This window comes from Erpetoichthys calabaricus, chromosome 7 (assembly GCF_900747795.2).
Source record: "Erpetoichthys calabaricus chromosome 7, fErpCal1.3, whole genome shotgun sequence".
NCBI lineage: Eukaryota > Metazoa > Chordata > Cladistia > Polypteriformes > Polypteridae > Erpetoichthys > Erpetoichthys calabaricus.
Window position 1 is genome coordinate 183,186,174 of NC_041400.2, and position 12,996 is coordinate 183,199,169.

The 12,996-nt window shown below is 39.9% G+C and overlaps 1 protein-coding gene across 1 annotated transcript in view; it reads right to left on the minus strand.

Annotated features, from left to right (window-relative positions):
• LOC114654940 (diacylglycerol kinase theta) overlaps positions 1-12,996 on the minus strand; it is a 360,676-nt gene that overhangs the window by 110,383 nt on the left and 237,297 nt on the right. The window contains 1 exon segment of the mRNA XM_028805813.2: positions 6,894-7,019. Within this exon segment, the coding sequence (XP_028661646.2) occupies positions 6,894-7,019 (126 nt within the window).

A 12,996-nucleotide genomic window follows, 5' to 3' on the forward strand; every position in this document is an offset into this window, starting at 1 on the left:
ATGGTTTTTTGTACACACTGACTGTTTTGTACAGCGCCTATAAAGAGGATTCACAGTTTTATTTTTATACAACATTGAATTCCAATGCATTTAACATCATAAAATGTCACAGTTAAAAAAAGTCCTCTGCAAACTGACAGAAATGTAATCAATAAGTACTTTTTGATTTGATATACTTTATTAACTCCTCAAGGGGAAATTGTTTATTCACATGACCTTTGGCAATCAGAGCGCAGGGTCAGCCATTGGAGCTGTTTTCAAGTTTAAGGGCCCAACAGAGTAGGATCTCTTCTGGCAGCGACAGGATCTGAACCAGCAACCAGACACCAGCGCAGATCCCTAGCCACAGAGGCACCACTCCGGTCCTGTGATTAACTAGTTTGTATTTTATATTTGTCATTTATTTAGGCCACTTTTCCGACATCCGTTCTCACTTTGACATTGCAGAGTCTTTTTCTGTTGATCGGTGTCAAGAAAGACAAATGAAATTCACTGGAATTCAATCTTGCATGACAATAAAGCGTGGCCAAAGGGGGTGAATACTTTTACAAATGCACTCTTTCTCTTTTATTTACTGTATAATTTCCTGTAACACTGAAATGAGATGCTAATCATGGCACTAGAGAGTGGTGTGTATTGCATGTGGATTATCACATGCGTAACGTTATTTCACTGCCCTATGAACATGTGACAGTCACGACCCTCAATAACCATCTGGTAACTTGTAACTGTACTGTAATGCTGGGGACACTGTGTACTAATGGAGAACAACCACTTCACTGCCTTATTGCCTTCTCTGCCCCGTTTGTTAGAAGCATTTCTTACCAGGATTAGAGGGTCATTAGTGTCACACATGTACAGAACAGTGAAAGTCTTACTAATAAGCAGACACAAGGGAACAGCAGTGAAACTGTTACCTCCCTTTAGCATTAACTTTGTTTGTGCCTCTGACTGCACTGCTCAATGCTAATCATCAGCACTTCGATAAAATTAATAGTGCAAACTCTATGGAACAAAGAAAGAAAGAAAGAATGGCACTATATGATAGATAGATAGATAGATAGATAGATAGATAGATAGATAGATAGATAGATAGATAGATAGATAGATAGATAGATAGATAGATAGATAGATAGATAGATAGATAGATAGATAGATATGAGAGGCACTATATTATAGATAGATAGAGTAGAAGGCACTATATAACATACAGATAGATAGATAGATAGATAGATAGATAGATAGATAGATAGATAGATAGATAGATAGATAGATATGAGAGGCACTATATTATAGATAGATAGAGTAGAAGGCACTATATAACATACAGATAGATAGATAGATAGATAGATAGATAGATAGATAGATAGATAGATAGATAGATAGATAGATAGATAGATAGATAGATAGATAGATAGATAGATATGAAAGACTTTATGACAGATAGATAGATAGATAGATAGATAGATAGATAGATAGATAGATAGATAGATAGATAGATAGATAGATAGATAGATAGATAGATAGATAGATAGATTTTTGCCTCGGTTCACGGCCACACACTCGGTATACGAACAAGCCAGGTTCCCTTTCGGTTTGTACATGTTCAGTCTCTCCCTGTGCATTTCCTGTGCAGAGAGCAAGAGAGAGAGCGCGACACACACACACACACAGGCAGCGTGACCGAGAGAGAGACAGGGCTGGACACATAAGGCAGGGAAGGCAGTTAAAGAATGCACTGGGCTTGTTTTTGTTTTCACTTCTGTTTACAGCTATCGGTTTGTAGCGTGCATTGTTGCAATATTACTTTTCTTGGTGGTTTATTAAATTACGGAATTTTTCAAATGTTCATTTTTTTCCCTGTGCTTAAAACTCATTAAAAAAAAAGTTTTTTTAGCCAGCGGTTGGTAGCTCTATTGCGTGAACTATTGCAGTGTTAGTTTTGTCTGTTGTTCAAGGTTTTCTCAGTGTTATTCAATGTTTTTACATTTAGTTTACTTTTACGCTGTGCATTCTATGGTTTAATTAACTATATTTGTGCTTAAAAAAAGGTCTGGAACAGATTAATTGTATTTACATACAATCCTATGGGGGAAATTGCTTCGGTTGATGACCAAATCGGTTTACAACCAGAGTTTTGGAACGAATTATGGTCGTGAACCAAGGTTCCACTGTATATGATAGATAGATAGATAGATAGATAGATAGATGTGTAAGGCAATATATAATAGAAGGATAGATAGATGTGTAAGACACTATATAATAGATAGATAGATAGATAGATAGATAGATAGATAGATAGATAGATAGATAGATAGATAGATAGATAGATAGATAGATAGATAGATAGATAGATAGATAGATAGATAGATAGATAGATAGATACTAACTGGAAAAAGTGATCAAAAATGTGGTACCATTTCAACCTGTTATTTGACAATTAGGTAAATACTGTACTGTACTGGAACTTGTAACATGTCATTAACGCTGTAGGCACATTGTGTAAGCCCCCTTATATGTCCCCCTGCTCTACAAGCACATTTCTGAATGCCATTATGATTCTCTTTGCCCCTTACTACTAATATTACCCAAACACTGGTGGAAAAATATTCATATTTCACATTGCCTTGCAGCAAAAATCTCCTCACATGAAAAAGTAGTCACATAATCATGAGTCAACGGCGGCTTAGATGTACAGTATTTATAATGGTTGCTATTATGGCAACAAATTACATCTTTAGGAGAACACATTTAAAGAATATTTTATTGTAGGTGTGTGTGTGTGTGTCAGAGACGACTATCAGCAGAAGACTTTGTGAAGAGAAATGCAAACTAACGCTGTGGTAAGTAGTGTGGTAAATAGAAGGGCTTTAGGGACGTTCAGATCTCAACTTGAATAGGACTGATGAGATTCTTGGGCGTTTCTTTTCTAATGTTCTAATGTGTGACCACTGATCAATCCACAGGAGTGAGACTGGCCCACTGTGAGCCTGGATGGGAAAGGTGCTATTTAAATAAAATGTATTATTATTATGTTACCATTATTTCATAGATTGCAGGCCTTGTCATACACACAGATGGCCACAAGATGGCAATACCTGCTCAGTGTCAATTTCATTCAGGCTTCCGCAGACTTCTGTCTTTCATCCTACTTCTGCAATGCAATGTCTACAGCTTAGCTCTTAGGGGCTAATCTGTCACTAAATGTAGAGGGGGAGGTCGATCCATGTCAAAATTAAGACTCACAACAAGGAGACATGCACATTTGGCGTGATGACACGCTTTACCCCACACAGTCACACCAGCCAGCATTATTAGAGCACATCAAAAGTGTCACTCATGCATATTAGCATTTCACAAAGATGTGACCTGTGGAATGCCAGAAGGAGACAAGCCAAGCAATGGCTTCCATGTTTAAGTCCAGCAGATAATTCCTCTCATATTCACTTACTTTTTACAATGAAAAATGCAAAGAAATGCAAATTGCAATAAACAGCTGATAAGCATACTAAAAAAGTATTTTGTTGCCTGGGTTTGAATTTACTGTCTGGTCATGGTCTGTGTAGGGGCTGCATGTTCTCAATAATCTGCATGGGGGTTTCTTCAACATTTTAACAGTTGTGCCTATTAGACTATGGCCGATTCTAAATTGATCCTGTGTGGCTGTGCACAGGAATGGGACCTGTGATGGGCTTGCACCTGTTATGGGGCTCTCTTGGTTTTAATGGTGCTAAGATAAACTTTAAACTCTGACTTAGATTTGAACATTAGAACATTAGAAAAAGTTAGACAATAACAGGACATTTAGCCCAAGAAGAAAAACTTCCTAATGTTTGTGTGAAATTTACCCTTAACAAGTTTCCAACAGTTTCCAACTGCGTCCCTGTGTTCTTGATCTCGATCCATTGGATAAATTCCCTTCATAATTTTAAACACTTCACTCAGGGTTTCCTCTTCATCTTCTTTTACTTAAACTGTAAAGGCTCAGCTCTTTTAATCTTTCCTCATAACTCATCCCCTGTAACCCCCGAATCAGCCTAGTACTCTTCTCTGGACCTTTTCTAGCACTGCCAATCCTGGAGACCAAAACTGCACCCAGTACTCCAGATGAGGCCTCACCAGTGTGTTATAAAACTTGAGCAGAACTTCCTGTGACTTGTACTCCACACATCAGGGCGCTATATAACCTGACATTCTGTTATCCTTCTTAATGGCTTCTGAACACTGTCTGGCAGGTGATAGGGACAAGTCCACTACTTCTTCTTTTTCTTACTTTTTGGCTGCTCTTCTCTGGACTTTTTCAAGTGCTGGTATGTCCTTTTTGTAGCCTGGAGACCAAAACTGCACACAGGACACTTCCAAAACACTGAGAAGCATATTAGATTTTGGTCACATGACCCTAATGGTGCAGTCACCTCAACACTCTTAATTCTATCCTAATTATTACAAAATATTAAATCCAAGCAGGCCTCACTCCACATTGGTGCTTTAACATCCTGTGTTAAAAACCAGTTACTGATTACTTCTAAAAACTCCTGCTCTTGTGCTCTGCTATTTGCAAGGTTATCATAGTAAATGTTATGGTTGTTGAAGTCCACTACGACTAAAATATCCCACTGTAAACTTGCCTTTTTAATATTATTAAATGTTGCACATTGAAATTACTGTTTGCATTGGGGGTCTATAGTACACTCCTAAAATAAGGCCTCTGTCCCTAGTGCTTGCCAGACGAAATCCAGTCGTCCTCACTAAGTTGGGGCTCATTGTCTAACTGAAGAAGACTTGTGTATAACATCTGCTTTACACAAACAGCGACACCCTGCCTTCATTTTTTTGTTCTGTGTACCCTTCCTAAAAAATGTGTATCCATCTACAGTATGCTATACTCATCCCCATCTTTGTTATTTAGCCAGGTTTCTTTTAATGCTATAATATCATATTTATGCTCAGCTACACACAACTCCAGCTCATTTGATTTATTTTTGATACTTTGAGCATTAAGACAAACTATTTTTAATGTGTTTCTTGATTTACTTTGCACTTAAACTTTGAGTTAGAATTTTCATTGCTATGCCTATTCATTTTTACACCATTTTTGCCCCCTCATATACAATTCTAAATCAGGCCTGTCCTAAACACCCTGCTCCCCCATTCCCTAATTTAAACAATTCTTGACTATCCTACTCATACGCCTCCCCAACGTCCCTTCGGCTCAAATGTCACCCGTCGTGGCAGAACAGGTCCCATCTGGTTCAAAAGGAGTCCCAATGCCCCATAACCCCTGTGAATTTGGAATTGTAAATTTCCCCTTGGGATTAATAAAGTATCTATCTATCTATCTATCTATCTATCTATCTATCTATCTATCTATCTATCTATCTATCTATCTATCTATCTATCTATCTATCTATCTATCTATCTATCTATAACCCTATACTCTTCTATCTTACACCAATTAATTGGGTTGAGAATGTCATGTTCTGCTTAGATATTGTATTACATTCTTGTTAGAGACATGCCATAAATGGTGCTGATTTTGGTATACAGCACCTGGAAAAAGTATTCAGACCACTTCACTTCTTTCACATTTTGTTATGTTGCAGCATTGTGCTAAAATTATTTAAATTAATTTTCTCCCTCATCAAACAAAACTCAATACCTCAGAATGAAAAAACAAAAACAGGCTTTTAGAAATTTTTGCAAATTAATGAAAAATAAAAAAAGTGAACTATCACCTTGGCTCAAGTATGCAGACCCTTTGCTATGACACTTGAAATCTGGCTCAGCTGCATCCCGTTCTATTGATCATTGTTCAGATGTTTCTACACCTTGTTTGGAGTCCACCAGTGATCGGTCATTTTAATTGAGTGCAAATGATTAGGACAGGCACATGCCAGGCTATAGAAGGTTCCTCAGCTGAGCAAACAACCAAGTCATAAGGTTGAAGAAATTTCCAGCAGGGTTTAGAGACAGGTTTGTGCTGAGGCACAGATCTATAGAAGGATACAAGAAATGTTGGCACCACTGAAGGTTCCCAATGGTACAGTGAGTTCCATAATTCCTAAATGGAAGACGTTTATAACAACCACAACTCTTTCTAGAGCTGGCCACTTGGCCAAGCTGAGCAATGAGGGGGAGAAGGGCCTTGGCAAGAGAGGTGACCATGAAACCAGGGGTCACTCTGGCTTAACACCAGAGAACTTGTGTGAGTTTGGGAGAAACCACAAGAAGGGCAACCACCACTGCAACACTCTACTAATCTGGGCATTGTGACGGAGCGGCCAGGCAACTCATGAAAGCCTGCATGGAGTTTGCAAAAGGACACCTAAAGGACTCTTTTATTATGAGAAACAAGTTTAGCTTATTTGATACAACCAAGATTGAACTGCTTGACCTCAATTCTAAATAATATATCTGGAGGAAACCAGGTACCTCTCATCACCTGTGTAATACCATTCTAACAGTGAAGTATGGTGGTGGTAGCGTTATGCTGTGGGGGTTACTGGGAAAACAGATAGAGTTACATGAAAGCAAATCAGTGCAAACTGCAGAGATATCCTTAATGAAAACCTGCTCCAGCGTGTTTTATACACCAGGCCGGGACAAATTTTCAACTTTCAACAGGAAAACAGCCTTAAGCTCAAAGCAAAGACAACACACTGGAGCGGCTTAGAGACAACTCTGTGAATGTCCCTGAGTGGCCCAGCACAGAGCCCGAATGTTTTGAACATCTCTGGAGTGACCTGAACATAGCTGTCCACCGTCAGTCTCCATCCAACCTGACAGAACTTGAGAAGATCTGTAGAGAACAATGGCAAGAAATCCCGAAAATCCAGGAGTGACTGTCAATGTGTTAACCAACCTGAGGAAGCTGAGGAAGGAGTCAGACTTACTGTAATTCCACACCATTCACATCTCATCCCAGACAACACTTCGGAGGAGCCACAGGTTCGTTTACAGACTTCACAGCGAGCACTTGATGACAGGTTGCCTTCCCTCCAGTGGTGATGATAAGTATCCTTAGCAAGAGATGAAGAAAACCAAAGTAAGAAAAAAATACATGACTCACACATCCTCAGACACTGTTGTCCTGGTTATAAAGTCATATTGGCCTAGGGTGGTCCAAATCCTCAGTCTAAAGCATATTATTTATAACTCATACATAATAAATACATACATTCACAAATAATTAATTAATAACAAGACTAAGCCCAAAGATCTTTTCAGCAGATCTGACTTTTTGCTCTTGACTTGTTTAGCTGCTAATCCAAACCACACTGTGATGGATGAGCTGACAGTAAACCCGACGATGACTGTGTAGAACTGAATCTGTGTCATGAACTAAATAAAACAGTCCCAAAATAACTCAAAAATGCACCCTCAGAAGGGGGATCCATCAAATCCTGGCCAGAATCTTTATAAATGAAAATATTTATTGTCGTAAAAATGCTCATAGGAGCACAAAGTCAAAGAGTTTCCTGAAATGTCAAAGGAAGTCCATGGCAGACAGGACTCACTCACAAATCTAAAACAGAACATAAAGTCAAAAATCTAGTAATGTCGAAATAATCAAAAGGAGTGATATACACAGAAGAACTCGTCACATTGCCACCACCACCACAAGCAAATTCTTAATGAACCCCAAGGAACTGAGGGTTTTCCTCAGCCTTTATAGGCCCCACCTCTTGGGGAATCACCCACAAAACACAAAGAACATAGCAGAAGAGATTTTGACATTCAGAAACAAAATAATCAAGAAAGCTAACATATCAAAAATAAACAAAATGAACATAAATGAGACATCTGAACCCGGCCATGGCTGAAACATAACAATCTGAAGCTCTTGTGGTAGACTGAACCGTCTCAGCTGCCACAGCAAGAACATCTGCTGCTGTGTCTTTTAATCGAATCTATGTTGGTCTTTCATCCATCGCTTACCTGCAGATGGTTCAAAACACCACTGCTCAGCTCTTGACAGGCACACGTAAACGACAACACATTACTCCCATTCTGGCTTCTCTCCACTGGCTTCCAGTCCATTTTCAAATTGATTTTAAGATTTTTACTGTTTGTTTTTATGTCCTAGAATGGCTTAACATCACTTTATCTCTCAGACCTTGTGCAACACCAGACTCTGGCAACGTCACTTAGGTCTTCTGATCAAATGCTGTTGAATGTTTCCAGATCGAGGTTGAAATGTAAAGCAGGTCAGGCTTTCTCGGTTGCTGGAATACACCAACACTTTACATGAGGACCTACTTCAGCTTCTTTAAAATCACGTCTTAAAAACTCATTTTTATTCTCTGTCTTTTAATTCTCAATGAGTTTTTGATTGCTATTCCTATTTGTTTTATTCTTTTTATGTCATATTTCAATTTTTATGTTGTTTTTTTTTTTTTTACATTTTCCTTGTACAACATTTTGGTCAATATTCATTTTTTTAAATATGACTGATGAATGAATTGACATTTATCAGCTAAGTATGCACTCATAGAAGGAATTTGACTCCAATTTTTGATTTTGACTCCTTACATATCACTACATGGACACAACTGATAAGTACACACCAGCAGAAAATACAAACTTAGGAGTACAAACCTACACCCACATAGTGCAAGGCAGTGTAACAAGTGAATGAATGGCAGAGTTAAGCACTCAAAGTCTATTGCAAGATGTTTTTTATTGCGGGGAGGGTGTGCTGTTAGCCAGGAACAGCCCAACCAAATTAACCCTTTATGGGGTGGAGTTGTGGAAAGAAACCATTCTTATTTCTGCTTGGTATAGTTAAATCTGTAATGCATACCAGAAGAGAGAAGTTCAAAGACATTGTGGTCTGGATATGAGGGATCAGTGATGATTTTCCTATTTCATGACTAGGGAATGGAATACACGTTCTGTAAGGAGGGAAGACAAAAGCCAATGATCGTTTCAGCAGACCTGACATATTTAGTTGCTGATCCAAACCACAAACCACACTGTAATGGATGAGCTGAGAACAGACTCAATGATTGCTGTGTAGGACTGAATTTGTAGCTCCTGTGGTAGACTGAACTTTCTTAGCATCTGCTGCTGTGCATTTTTTATAATGGAATCTATATCAATCTTCCATTTCAAGTCCCATGAGCGCTTGGTTCTCAGAAATCTGACGGTTTCCACAGCTGACACATTAATTATTAAGTATGGTGAGGACCTTGCTGGACTAGAAAAAGAAAACAACTTCATTTTAGATCTTTAATTCATCAAGGAATTGAACCTGATGGAGCCTAACTAACTAACATGGTGAGAGGAGAGAATACTGGGGGACTCCTTGTAAAGTCCACAGTTATCTCCAAATGTATGGGCACATTTAGCTCCCAGTTTTTCAAAGGGCCACCTGCTCAACCTCCCGTCTGTATGCAGACTCACCACCACTGGTTGGTTGTGTCATCAGCACATTTGAAGAGTTTGACTGAGGGATCCTTAGAGGTGCAGTCATTAGTAAGAGCAGTGGAGTCAGCACACATCCTTGGGGGGCACCAGTGTTAACTGTGCCGGAACTACAGTAGAGTTTCCCCAGTTTCATCTGCTGTTTCTGATTTGTCTGGAAATTAGTAATCCGCTAATGAATGGAGTCAGGGACAGAAAACAGGATGATTGTATTAAATTCTGAACAGAAGTCCAGGGTTGTCCAGGAGTTTGAATCCCGTAAATGCCAAAAGAGACTCTGCTCTGTTGGGCCCTTGAGCAAGGTCCTTAACCTGCAATTGCTGAGTGCTCTGAGTGATGAGAAAGGTGCTATATAAATGCAAAGAATTGATTATTAATTGTAGATCCATACTGCCCGCATCATTCACTGACCTGTCTGCTCAGCAGGCAAACTGAAAAGGGGGTCCAACAAGGAAGCATTGATAAGCTTTTTAAAGGTTTTCAAAGACAATTCTACCACACCAGCTATGAAGAATCCCACCATTGTTCTCATCTGTTGTGACTAATGGATATACAGTGCATCCAGAAAGTATTCACAGCGCTTCATCACTTTTTCCACCTTTTGTTATGTTACAGCCTTATTCCAAAATTGTTTAAATTCATTTTTTTCCTCAGAATTCTGCACACAACACCCCATAATGACAACGTGAAAAAAGTTTACTTGAGGTTTTTGCAAATTTATTAAAAATAAAAAAACTGAGAAATCCCATGTACATAAGTATTCACAGCCTTTGCTCAATACTTTGTCGATGCACCTTTGGCAGCAATTACAGCCTCAAGTCTTGTTGAATATGATGCCACAAGCTTGGCACACCTATCCTTGGCCAGTTTCGCCCATTTCTGTTTGCAGCACCTCTCAAGCTCCATCAGGTTGGATGGGAAGCGTCGGTGCACAGCCATTTTAAGATCTCTCCAGAGATGTTCAATCGGATTCAAGTCTGGGCTCTGGCTGGGCCACTCAAGGGCATTCACAGAGTTGTCCTGAAGCCACTCCTTTGATATCTTGGCTGTGTGCTTAGGGTCGTTGTCCTGCTGAAAGATGAACCATCACCCCAGTCTGAGGTCAAGAGCGCTCTGGAGCAGGTTTTCATCCAGGATGTCTCTGTACATTGCTGCAGTCATCTTTCCCTTTATCCTGACTAGTCTCCCAGTTCCTGACGCTGAAAAACATCCCCACAGCATGATGCTGCCACCACCATGCTTCACTGTAGGGATGGTATTGGCCTGGTGATGAGCGGTGCCTGGTTTCCTCCAAACGTGACGCCTGGCATTCACACCAAAGAGTTCAATCTTTGTCTCATCAGACCAGAGAATTTTCTTTCTCATGGTCCGAGAGTCCTTCAGGTGCCTTTTGGCAAACTCCAGGCGGGCTGCCATGTGCCTTTTACTAAGGAGTGGCTTCCGTCTGGCCACTCTACCATATAGACCTGATTGGTGGATTGCTGCAGAGATGGTTGTCCTTCTGGAAGGTTCTCCTCTCTCCACAGAGGTCCTCTGGAGCTCTGACAGAGTGACCATCGGGTTCTTGGTCACCTCCCTGACTAAGGCCCTTCTCCCCCGATCGCTCAGTTTAGATGGCCGGCCAGCTCTAGTAAGAGTCCTGGTGGTTTCGAACTTCTTCCACTTATGGATGATGGAGCCCACTGTGCTCATTGAGACCTTCAAAGCAGCAGAAATTTTTCTGTAACCTTTCCCAGATTTGTGCCCTGAGACAATCCTGTCTCGGAGGTCTACAGACAATTCCTTTGACTTCATGCTTGGTTTGTGCTCTGACATGAACTGTCAACTGTGGGACCTTATATAGACAGGTGTGTGCCTTTCCAAATCATGTCCAATCAACTGAATGTACCACAGGTGTACTCCAATGAAGCTGCAGAAACATCTCAAGGATGATCAGGGGAAACAGGATGCACCTGAGCTCAATTTCGAGCTTCACAGCAAAGGCTGTGAATACTTATGTGCATGTGCTTCTCAATTTTTTTATTTTTAATAAATTTGCAAAAACCTCAAGTAAACGTTTTTCATGTTGTCATTATGGGATGTTGTGTGTAGAATTCTGAGGAAAAAAATGAATTTAATCCATTTTGGAATAAGGCTGTAACATAACAAAATGTGGAAAAAGTGATGCGCTGTGAATACTTTCTGGATGCACTGTATGTATGGAAACTTCTTCAGAGTAATTCCTAGATACTGCAAGTTCAAATATGGCAGGTTTTCTACCTACAAATGACTCAGCATTACTTACATTGTTAATCTTTTACTAATTACAAATATGAATGGTCATCTACTGAAGCTTAAAATATTCTTTATTTCTCAGTCATTATCAATAGTTCATTACTGAATGGCGCAGATCCTCATGAACTAAAAGTGTCAGTTATCAGACCATTACTTAAAAAAGCCAGAGCTAGACCCACATACGCTTAGTAATTAAAGAGACTCATTTCAAATGTACTCCCTAAAATACTCGAAAAAAAGTAGTTGCCACGCAGCTTCAGTCTCACCTTACATGTCACAATTTATCTAAGAAATTCCAGTCTGGCTTCGGCACTGGTCATAGTACCGAAACAGCACTAACGCGTGTTGTAAATGACGTTCTGATATTCTCTCCGCGGTGTTTGACTCCATTGACCATTCTATTTTATAATGCTGGCTGGAAATTGACATTGAGTTCATGAGCGCTGTCCTTGATTGGTTTAGTTCTTATTTATCAAATCATTACGAGTATGTCCTAGAATGTGCTGACAGTACTCCATTATTTCACTACAAAATTAAATATGGCATCCCGCAGGGCTCAGTCCTGGGACCTTTACTGTTTTCACTTTATATGCTTCAATGGGAACTTTCATTAGAAAAAAGAACAGTAATTTTCACTCATATGCAGATGACACCCAGTTATACCTTTCTTTTAGACTAAACAAGGTTTCTCTGATGATTTTCTTGATTAAATGTGTCAAGTGAGTTTAAAGGAGTGGATGGATGAGAACTACTTGTCTTTGAACACAGATAAAACAGAAATTGTAGTTATTGGAGAGAATAATGCTGACCGCAGCAACATTCTGTCGCTCTTTAGCTCAGCTGGAATCACCATTCGTTTTTCTGAATCAGAACACAATGGAGTCGTTATCTTTGACAAGTCGTTCTAAACACACATTACAAAAATATCCATCTTAAAAATGTTTGAAGATTAAGACTTTTCTAAATATATGGGATACTGAGAAATTAATTCATGTATTTATTTCTAGCTGGGCGGCACGGTGGCGCAGTGGGTAGCGCTGCTGCCTCGCAGTTGGGAGACCTGGGGACCCGGGTTCGCTTCCCGGGTCCTCCCTGCGTGGAGTTTGCATGTTCTCCCCGTGTCTGCGTGGGTTTCCTCCCACAGTCCAAAGACATGCAGGTTAGGTGGATTGGCGATTCTAAATTGTCTCTAGTGTGTGCTTGGTGTGTTTGTGTGTGTCCTGCGGTGGGTTGGCACCCTGCCCAGGATTGGTTCCTGCCTTGTGCCCTGTGTTGGCTGGGATTGGCTCCAGCAGA